Raw genomic sequence first — 15,752 nt, forward strand, 5'->3', positions numbered from 1 at the left:
TTTCTCAAGTTCCTTTGAACTAATGTACATAGCTCACAAGAACCTGCTCTTTAGCAGCTTTGATTTTAAAACCACACTTCTCTATGTAATTCAGGCTATACAGAAAATTCCTTCTTAATTATTTTCTTTGCTTTTTCAGTTATTTGTGTATGTCTGTATGTGAATTTACATGTATTTTCATTAAATCATTGGGAAATTGCATGCAATTTATTAGTAAACTATAATTAGAAGGTTCCAAATGTTAGTTTCTGTTTTGCCTACAAGTTTTTCTATGGGCTTTGGCAAGTTATTTAGCATTTCTGTGTCTCAGATTTTCCCCCATTTTACCTAATCAAAATCATGCTGTGTTCCATTAAGGATTTTGTATATAATTGATGACTGATAGTAAAATCCTTTCTATATAAAATGTTAGGACAATAGTATTATTTAGTAACACAAAGGATATGTATATGTTGACATTGAAACAGGGGTCAAAACATATTTCCAATAATAACTACTTATTTTTTACCACTCAGAAAATGTACATGCCCTGTGTTTATATATAATTTTTTTTCTATAATGTAGGGGACAAAAAGAAATTTGAATTTGTCGTTACATGTTCTCAGAAATGATTAGACTGAACTATTACCACTAGACATGAGAAATAATGAAAATTATTAAGGTTTTAAAGAAAAAGATAGTTTACAGTATATCATGGAATTTAAAAAAATAGAATTTGTTTTTTGCCATCTACTTTTAAAATTTCATTAAAAATTACCAAAGAAATTTTCAATTGAGAATATATTTTTTTATGTTATTTAGTGCAATTTAAATGCTAAGGGCCAAATTGAAACTGTCTTGGAATTGTGAGGTCTTTTTGGGCATTTATCTGTTTGTGACAGGTGTTCTTTATTGGGGTACTTATGGGCTCGTTTAGTGATACCTTATTTATTTTTGTTGCCATGGTTCCTGGCACATTCAATACTCAGAAAATGCTTGATAAATGAATGATAAATGCTCGATAAATGAACTTCACAAAGTAATGACTGATTATTTTTTACTGAATTAATAAAAACTTTTAAAATTTAACCCTAGAGCAACTTGAGTCACTAATTATAAAATAAGTGTATGATGAAGATGTTTAAAAGGCTTATTAATAAAGGAGGATTGCTTTTATGTCCCTAAAGCATAGTGAATTTTTTTTTCTTCTGTGTATTAGGTAAGGAAATAGGAATCACAGATTTGAGATTGGTTAATATATCTGTGTAAAAGTTGAAATGATGTGATTCCTCTCCTTAGACATATTTGATTTTCAGAAGATAGATTTTAGAAGTAGTAGGTGGGCCTTTCCTCTCCTTAAGTCTTTATCAAGCTATTAGGAATAAGAGCAAACTTTTAAACCTCATATTTTATTTTAACTATGTAAACTCAGTGTGACACATTTTATTACTTAATGAGAGGTAGGATTAAGAAAAAAAGCTTTCCTAAAACTGAGAACCTTAGAACCCATGTCCTCTTAAATAGCATCTTTAATTTTATTTTGTATTATGGCCATTATTCAGAAGCATTGAAGGTAGGAAATGATCTATGAAGCTGTTTCACTTTTATAGCTAATTCCACTATTAAATGCTTGCTAGATTCTCCTCTTTATTTGAGTATATGGCAAATTATATAGGTATTGAAGCATTTTGGTTACAAGGTTAGGATGTCAGTGTGATCTCTAAACAATGTTGTTAGCACTTTTATTTATTTCACGTTTTAAACATCTGGCTTCTGAATGCTTTTCCCCCAACTAAATTTGATTTTATTATAAGTTATTAGGAACACCAGCAAGAATTCATATACATTAGATTTCTATTTCAAATATTAGTCTCTCTGATTATTCTGACTTTTTATTTTTAATTAACTTTTCTGTTCCAACTAGTATGGAGGGTTATAGACTGCCTGGGTCATAACTAAAGGGGTTGTCCCCCTGAGATTTGATTCTACTGAGAGTAAAGCTAAAATTGGTTAACATGAGTTACTATTTTCATAGAATTTCAGATCATTAAAAATGGGTTATTTTAAGTTACTTTGAAAAATGAAACCTAGTTTTGTTTCTTTCAAGAACAGTTAGGATTCAGTTATTTTATTCTGATTATAGAGTTAGATTACTGTTTCTTGGTGCAGTTTATCATATAGTTATCACTCTTAACGGTGATAAAATTTGCATATTCATGTAGCAGTGTCATATGATTGTATAGTGATGATGCAAATGTATATTATTTGGATACTTATAAATTAAAACTAAGAAACAAATATAGGTTTTAAAATGATTTGTGTCTTCTAATAAATTTCGAATGCATTAAAAACAGACATTTTCTGCACAAAGATGTTTTTGGATAAACTTCTGATTCTGTTGTTTGCCTCTACTAACAATTTCCAAGATAGATTTTTTTGTTTTGTCTTATCTTGTATTCCTGTCATGAATTAGTATATTATGCAATTATTATTTTTGAAGAATTGTTTCCAGAGCTTGAATTTCTAATATTTCTTTCATTTAAGTGTGGTAAAGTGCGTCCATTCACTCATGTCACCCTGACAATCTGTGTGATAAACCTCTTTCTTCAAATTTGTCTGTTTTTATCTCTGGGATAGTTTTATCTTTGAAAGTATCTTGAAAGCATGGTGGTTGTCTTACTCATCTTTGTATAGCTCTATGTCCTTTCTCCAAGTCACTAAACAAAGGGCCCCTTACCATAGTTGTTGGTGGCTTAAACACTTCATATGAAGTTGCATTAAGAAATCTTTGGCAATATATTTAATCTTCCTAATGCTTATGTTAGATTTAATATAAAAGGCAAAGATAAAGTAGCACAGCAAGATGTCTCTGAAGACATATGGACTTTCTATAATTAGTATCCTAAAGAAATTTTCTGCTTTTAACAGGATTCACATCCAAAAGGGAAGAAAAGTCTGGCATTCTAAATCCAAACTGATGAAGCATTAGGAATTAATTGAAAATTGAAACCAAGGAATATAGTTTTGACTTCTTTGAAAGTATTTTCTTAGATTTTTATCTGTCCCTTTGGTTTTTTTACATTTACTTTATTTTTTAAGTAACTGTTATAGAAGCAATTGCTTTTCAAGGAGATTCTGATATGATTACCAAACAATAGCATCATCTAATACTTAAGTAAAATTAAAATTCAGTAAAATGCAAAGCATCCATTTCTTCTGCATTCTAGAGTGTCTAACATAACTATGTTTCTATTTTGAGAAATATTTTAAAATTTCCATTTTTTTAGTGAACAATTGTTTCTTAAGCTTTTTGACATCTTTTTAAAAAGGAAGTATCTTATCGGATAGCCTTTAGTTTTGAAAGCTTATTTTATTATTGTTTTAGAAAATCTGTCCATTTAATTGTATTAACCTTTAAAAAGCTACCCTTTTTAATTGAATCAGCTTAATAACAGAAGTAAAACTTTATAAGAATGCCACTCTTTAATATATAACTAGACCTAGAATGTATAAGGAAACCAACCTGAGTAGTGATTAACAAAGATATTTTTCTTTTCCTTTTTTGTCAAAGATGAGTAGGAAAAAAGAGCAAATGTTACAGCTATTTAAACTTTTATATTACAGCATCTTTTCTGATATAATTTTTAAAATAGATATTTTGATGAACTACAATCGTAGTAATTTAGATCTAGTTAACAAAAATTTAAAAGTCAGGTAAAAAGGCATAGCTCTACCTGTATAGAAACTTCATCATATTTGTCTTGTTTTAGCATTTTTAAATCCAGAATATGTGAACTAAATAAACAACAGTTCAACTTCGCTATAGTTGTAAATTCTTAAGAAATGATGAAACAAGCACAAACAATTTATGGAAATACTATTTCCATTTATTAAAATTTATTTATAAATTATCAGATCCAATGGTTCTCTACCTCCTAAGTCTTAGGGCTATATATTTACCTATTTGCTCAAGCTTAGAATGCACATAAAGTAGTTTCAGAATTGCTAACCCAAACCACTTCAAAAAGTAAATCTACTAAGTTCATTAGTTGTTTTTGTTTTTGCTTTTGTGTGTGGAAAAAATTACATGCAATAAAATGTATAAATATTAAGTGAATAATTGGTGAATTTTGACAAAAGCATGCATTCATGTAAGATACATTTTTGTCACTCTCAAGAAGCTCAAAGGCAACCACTTTTCTATTTTATTCACCATATTGTCTCTTCTAGAGTTTCATATAAATGGCATTTTTAGCCTTTATTTGATTTTAGCTATTTTAATGGTTGTGTAGGGGAATCCCATTGTGGTTTTAATTTCTATTAAATAACCTGATAATTAATGATGTTGAGTACATTTTCGTGTGCTCACTGGTTATTTGTATGTCTTCCTTTGTGAACTAACTCTTCTGCCCATTTTTTTAAAAGTTGAGTTTTTGTTTAGTATTGAGTTGTATGAATTTTTAATATATTCTGGATGTAAATACTTTTTCAAATATATGTTTTGCAAACATATTCTCTTTATCTGTGGCTCACCTGTTCGTTTTCTTAACGGAATCATTAAAGACCAGAAGTTGCTAATTTTGCTGAAGTCCACTGTAGCAACTTTTTCTTTTATCTTCTGTTTAATAATTCTATGGTTAGGTCCTATTCACAAAGATTAACCTTTTTGTTTTCTTCTAGAAGTTTTGTAGTTTTACCTTTTATATTGAAATATGTGAACTATCTAAATTTAATTTTTGTATATGGTCTCAGGATTGTGTGTCCCATGTGGATTTCCAGTTTTCCAGTACCATTTGTTGAAAATACTTGCCTTTCCACATTAAATTGTTTTGGTGCCACTGTTAAATATCAATTGATTTTTTCAATGTGGGTCTATTTCTGGGGTTTGTATTCTATTCCATCAAGCTGTGTATTTATTCCTATGCCAGTACCAACTGTCTTGATTACTGACACATATAGTAAGCTCTTTTATTATTCCAGATTCTTTCCTATTCCAGATCCTTTCATATAAATGTTAGGAATGTTTGTTCATTTTTGTTGGGAAAAAAATAAAAAAGAAAGAAAGCCTGGCCTGGATATAACCCCAAAAGCATAAGTAACAACAGCAACAAAAATTACATAAGTTGGGCTTCATTCAAAATTAAGAATTTTTGTGTATCAAAGGACACTGTCAACAATGTGAAAAGGCAACCCGCAGAATGGGAGAAAATATTTGCAAATCACATATCTGATAAGGCATTGATATAAAAAATATATAGAGAATTCTTACAATTCAACAAGAAAGTAAACAACCTCATTAAAAATGGGCAAAGGACTTGAAAAAACATTTCTCCAAAGAAGTTATATAAATAGCCAATAAGCACATGAAAAGATGCTTAATATTGCTAGTCATAGGGAACTACAAATCAAAACTACAGTGAGACATCACATCACACCCATTAGAATAGCTATAATCAAAAACATAAAACAAAAGAGAAAATAAGTGTTTTCTATGGAAAGAAAGCAGTATTATAATTTCTGAAAAAAATAAACATAGAATTACCATTTGATTTATCAATACCACTGCTGGGTATACACCCAAAAGAATTGAAAGCAGGGACTCAAACAGGTATTTTTACACCTGTGTTCATAGCAGCATTATTCATAATAGCCAAAAGATGGAAGCAACCCAGGAGTCCACTGATGGATGAATGGGTAAATAAAATGTGGTAAATACATTCAATGGAATATTATTCAGCCTCAAAAAAGAATGAAATTCTGACACATGCTACAACATATGCATAGATGGACTTTGAAGACATTATGTGAAGTGAAATAAGCCAATCACAGAACAATTATTGCATGATTCCACTTATATGAGGTACCTAGAGTAGTCAAGTTCATAGAGACAAAAAGTAAAATGGTGCTTGCCATGGTGCCTGGAGAATGGGGAACTACCATTTAATGTTTCAACTGGGGAAGATGAGAAAGTTCTGGAGATGGATGTAGTGATGGTTGCACAACAACGTGAATGTTCTTAATGCCACAGAGCTATACACTTAAAAATGGTTAAAATAGTAAATTCTGTGTTACGTATATTTACCACAGTTGTTTTTAAAAAGATCCCTCCAAAATATTGTTGGGATTATGATGGGCATTGTGTTGAATACATGGATGAATTTGGGGAACATTAAAATCTTAACAGTTTAGAGTCTTCCAATCCATTAACTTGGTGTATCTCTCCATTTATTCAGATAGTCAGGCATTATTTTTTTCTTATTGACATTTTTGTAGTAGTCTTGCATATCTTTTATTACATGTATTCCTAAGTATTTAATATTTTTTGATGCTATTGTATAGGATATTTTTAATATTTTCTAGCTGTTTATGCTGGAGTCCAGAGCTGCCACAGGATGAGTCAAATTGAAAGTAATAAGCCTTTCTTTTCTTATTGCAATAGTATAAACAAGACACCAACAGGAAAGGTTGCTGGCTCCTGAATGTTAAGTTTTTTCCCACTGAACAGCTTTGGGTAAGGGTTAGGTACATCAGTGCAAATATTGGGGAGTTGGGCAGGGGTGGGGGATGGGTTGTGGAAGTATACTTATATATGAGTATGCCTAGAAGGAGTTAGTCTCTCTGCTGACACAGTCCCAAATGAAAGGCTCCTGCTGGTTTATGGACCCAAGAGCTAGGGGGAGAGTGAGGAGGAAGGACTAGGAGGTGGAAAAGTGCTGAGTCACAGTGGAGAAAAGTGTCTTCAAGTCTCCTCAAAAAGGAAGTCTTGGCACAGATGCATGAACAGTGTTTCAGCAGAGTTTCCTTCCACCCTTTCCCAGGGAGACCTCAAAAGTTGAACCAACCTTGCAATCCTGGGATAAACCCCTCCTGGTCATGATGTATTGCCTCTTTTATATAACTTTGGATTTTATTTGCTAATATTTTGATAAAGATTTTATGTCTCTATTCATGAAAGTACTGTTCTGTTAATTTTTTTTTTTCTAAAAGATGACCGGTAAGGGGATCTTAACCCTTGACTTGGTGTTGTCAGCACCACGCTCAGCCAGTGAGTGAACCGGCCATCCCTATGTGGGATCCGACCCCGGGGCCTTGGTGTTATCAGTCGTATAACTTCGTATAATGTATGCTATACGAAGTTATGCTAAAGATTTTATGTCTCTATTCATGAAAGTACTGTTCTGTTAATTTTTTTTTTTCTAAAAGATGACCGGTAAGGGGATCTTAACCCTTGACTTGGTGTTGTCAGCACCACGCTCAGCCAGTGAGTGAACCGGCCATCCCTATGTGGGATCTGAACCCGGGGCCTTGGTGTTATCAGCACCGCACTCTCCCAAGTGAGCCACAGGCCGGCCCCCTGTTCTGTTAATTTTTTAAAAATTCTTTATCAGATTTTGTTTATTAGGTAATATGGGCCTCTGAAAGGAGTTGAGAAGTATTCCCCTCTTCACTATTTGTTGTTAAAGCATTTGTCTAAGATATTGTTTATTCATTAAATTTTGATAGATGTCCCCAGTGAAGCCATCTGGATCTGGAGTTTACTTTGTGAGAAGGTTTTTGATAATGAATTCAATTTTTAAAATAGATGTAGAGCTATTGAGATTTCTTCTTTCATCTTGTGTCAGTTCTGATGAGCTGCGTTTTTCAGGAATTTATTCATTTCATCTAAGTTGTCAGTTGCTTCTTTCATATGTGTCAGCACTAACGTCTTTTCTTCAGTCATGCTGATCTCTTGAATGTGCACTACAACTATTAGCTTAAGACTTTTCTGCTTTCTGTAATGTTTTAGATCATATTTTCTTCTTCCTTCTTAGACTAGGTCCGTATATACTTCTTTCATGTATTCTTCCTGACTTATATGACCCCATATCAATCTTCTTCTTTTGATTCCTCTAGGAACCCTCATAAAACCCCATGTCACACTGTCATCTACTTGCTTGTAAATTGTCTGTGAATTATTTTTACTTTTTCCATTAGGTGAAGTCAGTGTCTGGGCCTTCCATTTATTCCTGATGGCTCTCATAGTTTACTACAGTTAATTCAGAATAAATGCTTGTTAAGTTAATTTATTGATGTATTGCTATATCTGTAACTCTATACAATTAAAATAGTTTATAATCTCTTTGTGGACTGGGACATTTCTTTAAATAGTTACTGAATGATTTGTTTTATTTTTAAAAATTTAGAAACTTGGGCCGGCCCGGTGGCGCACTGGAGAGTGCGCCACTTGGGAGCGCGGCGGCGCTCCCGCCGAGGGTTCGGATCCCATGTGGAGACCGGTTCCCGCTCACTGGCTGAGCACGGTGCGGGCGCAACACTGAGGGTTGCAATCCCGTTGCCAGTCCCCGGTACAGGCACGACACCGAGGGTTGCGATCCCGTTACCGGTCAGTAAAAAAGACAAAAAGGAAAAAAAAAAATTTAGAAACAAATTATAAAGAACAAACTTAAAAATATTTTATGCTTGTTGCAAGCTAAAACAGTAAGTAACAATGGTTTTTGATTAACTGATGATTTCTTATTTTGTAAGAGTTGTTTACTTTGCTGAGAGTTAGGAGATCTCAACTAGCTTAAGCTTGTTACTTGCCAATTCTGTAACTTTAAGCAAGTCATTTAATCTCCATGGATCATAGTTTTCTTATTTTAGGAGAGGACCGTAGACTATGTCATCTCTAGGTCTAACATACTAGCTCTGATATTAAAAGAGTATATGATATCCTAAGTTTCCAGACTCGTGCTACTTATTTGTTTATATTTTGTCACAAGCTCTTGTGTAAAAACATACTCTCAGTAGAATCTCTTTCCAGGCTACTTTAATTATATAGAATGTGATTATTTTTCTCTTCTCTTAGAATAGAAGCCTGGTTGCCCTGTTTCTCATTTAGCTAGAGGAGTAGAAAATAAGTCACTTCCAAATAGCCACTTCCTTTGATAAGTAACAAATACTTCTTTTTTTTAAACAACTCTGTTGAGATATAATTTTCATTCCATAAAATTTCACAGTATTTTAAATGTAGAGCTTAATGATTTTTCTGTAAATTTATAGAGTTGTTCAACTGCCGCTGCAGTCCCGTTTTAGAGTATTTCCATCACCTCAAAAAGTGCTTTGCATATTTACAGTGAATCCTTGGCCCCATATATAGCCCCAGGCAACCCCAGCACATGTTCTTCTGTTGCTGGTTCCACACAGCCTAGTCCTTTCCTGACCCACTGTTTTCATCTTAGCAGTGTAATATGGTTGCCTTCTATTTATACTCTAGACATGTTTCTGATTATGTATATATTAGATGTCCCCCCCCCCAAAAAAAAATATCTGTTTAATGCACTAAGGGAACTTCTAAGTAAAGAAATACTAAAGTGAATCTTTCTTGTAATATGAAAAAATTATTCCATTTTATTCCTTCTTCAGCTCAACATTTTTTTTTTTTTTTTGACACTGGCCGCACCGCGCTCAGCCAGTGAGCGCTGTGAGCGCACCAATCATCCCTATATAGGATCCGAACCTGCAGCGGGAGCGCTGCTGCACTCCCAGCGCCGCACTCTCTCGAGTGCACCACGGGCTCGGCCCTTCAGCTCAACATTTTTAATATTGGATATATAAGAAGGGAACCTGCTAGGTTTATATGAAGAGCCTAGATTTTACTAAATTTTAAAGTGTTTTTCTATATTTTGGGAGGCAGTATTGTATAATGAATGATTAAGTGTGAGAGTTTATAACCACTGTTGGATTTGAAAGCTGTTTCTGTTATTTGTGAACTCTGCCTTTATCTTCCCTGTGGCTTAACTTCCTTATCTGTAAAATAGCAACAAACAATAGTACCTACTCCATGGATTGTCAGGATGATTAAATGAGATAATTCAAGGGCTTGGCACAGTGGTTACTGTGTATCAGGAATCTTATATATACATATTAAGTCATTCAGCTACCCTATGAGGTAAACAGTGTTATTATCTCCACTAAGTTGATGAGGAAACTAAGGCATAAGGAGCTTAGTAACTTTCCAGAAGTTGCAAGGTAGAAAGTGGTGGAACTGGGATTCAAACCTAGGTATTCTGGCTCCAGAGTCCATGGTCTTAACTGTTCTGTTATGCTACAGTTTCAGCATAATTTACATTTCAGCTCTCTGACTGGCTAAAATTTGCCTTAGATAAATGTATTTGTTACAGGCTAAATGATGACATCCCTTTCACTATCATATCTGTTGTTTTATCTTCTTTATTTTATGGTTTTTGACATTATATTTGATGTTCTTTGAGACTTCAGTGCTGTAATCTTTATTCTCTTAAGCCTATTTGGTTTCCTTTGATACTAAACAGATTTATTAAAATGTACTACTTTTCTTTTTTAACTTTAGGTGTCATTGAATTATTCTTTTTTTATATTTTATATAAATGAGGATAATAGCACTAATAATGGACCTGGCCCTTCTTTGTAGATGCTTGTCTCTGGGGTATTTGTTTTCTGACAAGATTATACTTTTTTCAGATAATTTGAAAATATGTTAATATCTCAGTGGTATGTGATTATATTTACATTGTATGTATGTTGTGTTTGCACTTATTAAAATTGCATGTGTACATATTTAATTCACACATGATACATACATTTAGTATATATTTATTGAAGGTGCTATTTGGGAAAATTTGTGATGCCATCTATACTTTTACTTTTTAGTCTAGTAATTTTAATTGTGGTCATCTATTTACAAAATGCTTTTATAATCCCTCTGTCTTGTCTTGAAGAACAACACACATCATTGCTCTAATTGTAGATTGAAGAAACCTCTGAATATACAGGCATACTGATGTGAAATTTCAGAGAGGTGAGTATTTGAATTAACAACTAGTTGTGGGGGAAAAAAAGCCAGCTTACAAGCACGATATATCTGTATTATGTGAATAAAATTTGCAGAACAGATATAGCTCACATATAGTCAGCCTCTTGATTACCTGTGATCCAAGGGGCTTTTTTTGTGTTGCTGTTTTGTTGTTGTTGTTGTTGTTGTTTTGAGAAGAGGGGTTATTTAAATAAGTGGAATGATACAAGATAATAGAAAAAGAATTTCAGTCCTTTGAAATTTAGTAAGCTTAGCAAAAAAGAACATTGTCTATTTCAGAATCTTCATAAAATGAATGTCAGTTTGTTTTGCACCACTAAGTTGGTTTTCTCTTCAACTTGTATGAAACTGAGACTTAAATCTCAGGAAGACAGCCTCAGAATTACATAATCTTAGAGTGATTTTGTTCAGGTATTAAAATGCCTCTGTGCATGTTAAGTGTGGGTATGTATATCAGTTAACACTGTGATATTTGTACATAAACGCTTTCACATTTCTGTTTTCTGATTGGATGGAGAAGAGATGCTATTAAGCCTCATTTTTCCCCTCATTTCACCTTAGTCACTTATTTTCTAGATGTGGTATTTGTCATTAGTTTAACCCTTAATTTCCCCTTTAAGATTGTTGACTTATATGGAGAGGTTGTTAACTAGGAAAAACAGGATGATCATTTTCTTGATTATTAAGGGACAATCTCACACTCTCTGCCTTGTTCAGTAATGGTAGTGCATTTAATATTTATCTTAATAATGAACAACAAAAAGAGAGTCTCACTTGAAATTTAATCAATAACTAGGGAAAAAAGGTGAGGAGAGGGCAGAGGGCTAAAACTAAGAGGTTGAAATTTTTGGTAAGATTCTGCCAGCAAGAGGCTGTATAATCATGAGAAATACACCTAACCTCTCTGGGAACCAGTTTCTTTATTCATAAAAGAGCAATGCTTTAGATTGATTTGAAAATCCCTTTAATTCTCACATTCCCATGATTTTGTAATACCATAGAAATGAAGAGGAGATAGAAATTCAGAAATGCAAAGTATTATCCAGGTGTAAGGAATTTTGAATAATTGATAGAATAAACCTCCCACCAACAGTGCTATTTTTAATTGTATTATTAACCCATAATATTTTTCTAATTTTGATTTTAGTTATATATTTTATAGACCTTAGGCTATCAAAAATGTGAGTTAATTATAAGGCAGCCCCTTTTCATTTATTAATAATTGAGACTTAAGTTCTTGAGAAATGGTTTATAGTAGAAAATGTTTTATTTTAACCTGAAAATTTTGTCTTCTTTCTATAAAGCAAAATAAATTGAGCTTTTTAAATACAATAAAGTGTTGTAGATAAAAATGACTTAGGTCATCTAGGCAAGTACTTATAGTATTTCTCATATTTACTCTCTGTATAACTACTAATTGTTTTACTTTTATGATATACAGTTGCTTTTTATTTTAATTCTTAAGTGTCTAGGTCCTTTTTATGAAACAGTTTTTAAGGAGCAATTAGATTTATCCTAAACTGAGAAGAATTAAGGTTATCAATTTCTGAATTAGCTCTTCTTATTACGGTGCACTCAAAAAGATTTAAGACTAAGTACAGTGTGTCTATATATACATCAGGCTTCCTTTCAAAAGGAATTTCCCTTAATTCTGTTCTCTCTAGACTGACCTCATGTATTATTAAGAAAATACATAATCAAGAATTAGGTTGACACTGTGAGATGGCTCAGTAGCTGGCTTTTACCATTGAACATAAACAGAGCAGTTATTCTAAATCACAGCAATACTTTCAGCCAGATAACCACTAAAATCACTGCACTGTGGTTTCCTGAAAATGCCATAATCCTTCAAATGCCACATTAAACTGAGAGAGAAAACCATCAGTAGTGCCTGCACAGTTATGTAGAAGGATGAGCCATGAACCAAGTGAAAAGATGTTCTGGAAGAACAGTAACCTTTCTCTTGATGTGTGCATTTCCCATTACATTTTTGACACAAAATGTCATAAAATGATTTAATAGTGGCATTTTGTTTTACTGACTTTCCTTTTTTTCATTAAAAAGAAACCAAAGTTAGGATAGGAATGTAGGGTAAGAGTGACCAAGCACCGAATTCTATAATAGGAATCTCTGTTTTCAAAATAAATTGATAAAATACTTTAGGAACATAACTTCTCTCCTTTTATGTTTTATGTTAACTGTAATATACAAAATCATCTAGCTCATTTTATTATTATATTGTCAAAAATAATATTGTTTGTTCTTTAATTTTTGTCTCCATTGTCCTCTTCCTCTTCTTTTTTCTTCCTAATAACTCTTGATCATAAATGACAATGTCAGTAACTAAGGAAAGCTTTGTTTTGGTAAGTACATAAACCTCACCTATTACGTGTAACTCAGAAAGTGTCCAACTTTTGATTGTCACTTTGGATGTATATTACTAGAGCTGATTATACAATAAAACGAAGTATAGACTCACTGATCTAAAAGGTGAATGCCTGTTAACTTTGAGAGGATATTATTAGGTACGATTGTCATGAAGTTTTCCCACATAAAACTAGTAGAAAGCTTATTTGCACCTATGAAAACATACCGAGGGTAGTTGAATAGAGAATGTAACTTGCAGTTTGTAAGACTTGCGGCATTAGAGTTTCAGGTTTAGTGTTGATATGGAGTAACTGGATGTAGACCCTGTCAAACAGTTGTTTAACAAACACACAAAAACTTGAGTATTTATTTTGCACATGCATGAGTATTTGTTAATATCTTACTTAAAAAAATGTATCAGATAGTGTTTGACTAAACACTACTTTGTTTTCCCCTTAGAATTGTAGGAATATTCACAGAAGTTGCAAATTCAATTAAGGGAATGGAAATTTAAGTTGGAATTTCTCAGTCAGTATACCTCTAGTAGTTCCTTTTCACTCAACTGAGTAACTTTTTCAGGAGACATTATTGCTCTTTATGAACTCTGTAAATATAGAAGAGATTTAGTTTTTTTTAGCAAACATAAACTCTGCTGCTTTTTCTCCCAAATGTCTCAAAATAGAAGGATTTACATTTAGTTCAGCACTTCTTTATCTTCACTTTATCTTATTTAATTCTTTGCAAACAACTATTCACTGGATCAAAAGAACTAATCAGTACGCTATATAGTGTAGATATATATCCTCATGCTTTCGACTAAAAATGACTAAAAAAAGGGCTTTGTTAGTGATATGATTGAAGTGTGCCCTGCTGAATAAGTACATCTTAGGGCCATCAAGTAAAAAGTCTTCAATTTTGAATATATAGTGAATTTCTAAAGAGTTGGGCTGTATGCTTTTATTTGCTTATCTTATTTAATAGCTAGTAATTATTGCCTATTCCATGTGTTAATGATGCTAGAACAGTGATGACTAAGAGACTAATGTCATCATGTCTAAGAGACTATTGTCATCCCCAGAGAGCTGCTGGTGATTTGACTTAAGGTGATAGTGGAAAATATAAAGGAAGTCCTTGCAAGGAATTTCTCACTCTAGTTTGGAAAATGAGACCAGTACATGAAAAGTTACAGTACCCTCACACCCTGGTAGTACAAAATTAAAGTGGTATAACTTTTCTGGAGAATAATGTAGCGATATGAAGCAAAGGCACTAAGTAAGCACAACAGTACTGTTTGGAAAGTAACAGTACTTGTAAAAATTTTACAGAGGAATATTCAGAAATTAGTACAATTTTTATAGAAGAATGTTCTTCATGGTGCCTCATTATAATAGTGAAAAATATTTGGAACCAGTATGAAGGCCTAGTATAAGGAGAATGGCTAAATGAATTACAGTATGCCATAATCTTATTTTTCTTATTTGATCATTTATTCAGCCATTTAAAAAGAGTATTTAAGTTGTGGGAAAACCTTCATGTAAATTTGTTTAAAAATATCTCATTTTTGTTTAGAATGTATGATCTTAATTTTTTTTACAAAATAATTATTTTAAAGCTTTTCTGTATATTTGTAGACTTTTGATAGTGAATGTATCTTACTTTTATGACCAAAGAAAATGGTTTTAAAAATTTAATAACATACATAGAATTCTGATAGGAGACTTATTGTATTAGATAAGAGACCAAATCATATTGGGGAAATTGAGAGTATAGTAGAGCACTGGAAGGAATCTCTTACCTTAAAAAAATAATAATTTAGTAAAACTGTAATGGAAGGGCATGAAATAAAATAAATTCTATTTTATTTTTATATCCTGAATTAGCATAAATAAGTTCATGAATTCTCTTCACAATTTCATTGCTCATTATTTGCAGTTAATATATGTATAATATGATGCCTTTTTCTTGTTTATTCAGTTGTTTATCTCAGTGTTAAGTGCCTTTCTGATTTAATGACTATGAACTATTGACTTCTACTTTCCAGTCTTCCTTATATCACAAGGAGTAACTTGAGATTTAAAAAAAAAAAAAAAAGTTTGGAGTAACTAAGCATACTTAGTTTATCCAGCTGGCTGTTTAGATATTTCTCATTTTCCTTCTTTATCACTCACAGGTGCACTATCCAGCTATGTCAGAAGTCCCTTTACAGTCTCAGCCATCTCACTCAGTAGAGTTTTGAAGATGTTTCATTTTCGTCTTGCAGAAATTATAGTTCAGAGTCTGTTATTCCTATCTTACATTCTGCTTTATGTTCTTGGTGCATACACAGAGGCTGTCCCCACCCCTCACCCGCCCTGACTAGAAGGCTGCAGAAAGTTGTTATATGGAAATAATCTCTCTCCTCACTTGATTTTCCGTTTTCCTTCTAAAGCTTATCTTTTTACCCATGCTCTGGATCCCATTGTTATGTACATACTCCCTGGTGATCTAATCTTTGATATCTCTTTGATTATTACATTGATGCTGAATACTTCCAGATTTTTTTTTTTTTTTTTTTTTTTTTTTTTTTTTTTTT

General features: G+C 32.5%; 1 protein-coding gene across 6 annotated transcripts in view; it reads left to right on the plus strand.

Annotated features, from left to right (window-relative positions):
* Positions 1–15,752, plus strand: part of PHF14 (PHD finger protein 14) — a 172,764-nt gene that overhangs the window by 90,631 nt on the left and 66,381 nt on the right. Inside the window, exon 17 of one of the 6 annotated variants that reach the window (XM_008574665.1) lies at positions 10,748–10,798. The exons of the other annotated variants lie outside the window; for them this stretch is intronic. Within the exon in view, the coding sequence (XP_008572887.1) occupies positions 10,748–10,781 (34 nt within the window). The 3' untranslated portion in view covers positions 10,782–10,798. The remainder of the gene's footprint in view (positions 1–10,747; positions 10,799–15,752) is intronic. 6 annotated transcript variants of the gene reach the window in all.

This window comes from Galeopterus variegatus, unplaced genomic scaffold, assembly GCF_000696425.1.
Source record: "Galeopterus variegatus unplaced genomic scaffold, G_variegatus-3.0.2 Scaffold1083, whole genome shotgun sequence".
Taxonomy (NCBI): Eukaryota; Metazoa; Chordata; class Mammalia; order Dermoptera; family Cynocephalidae; genus Galeopterus; species Galeopterus variegatus.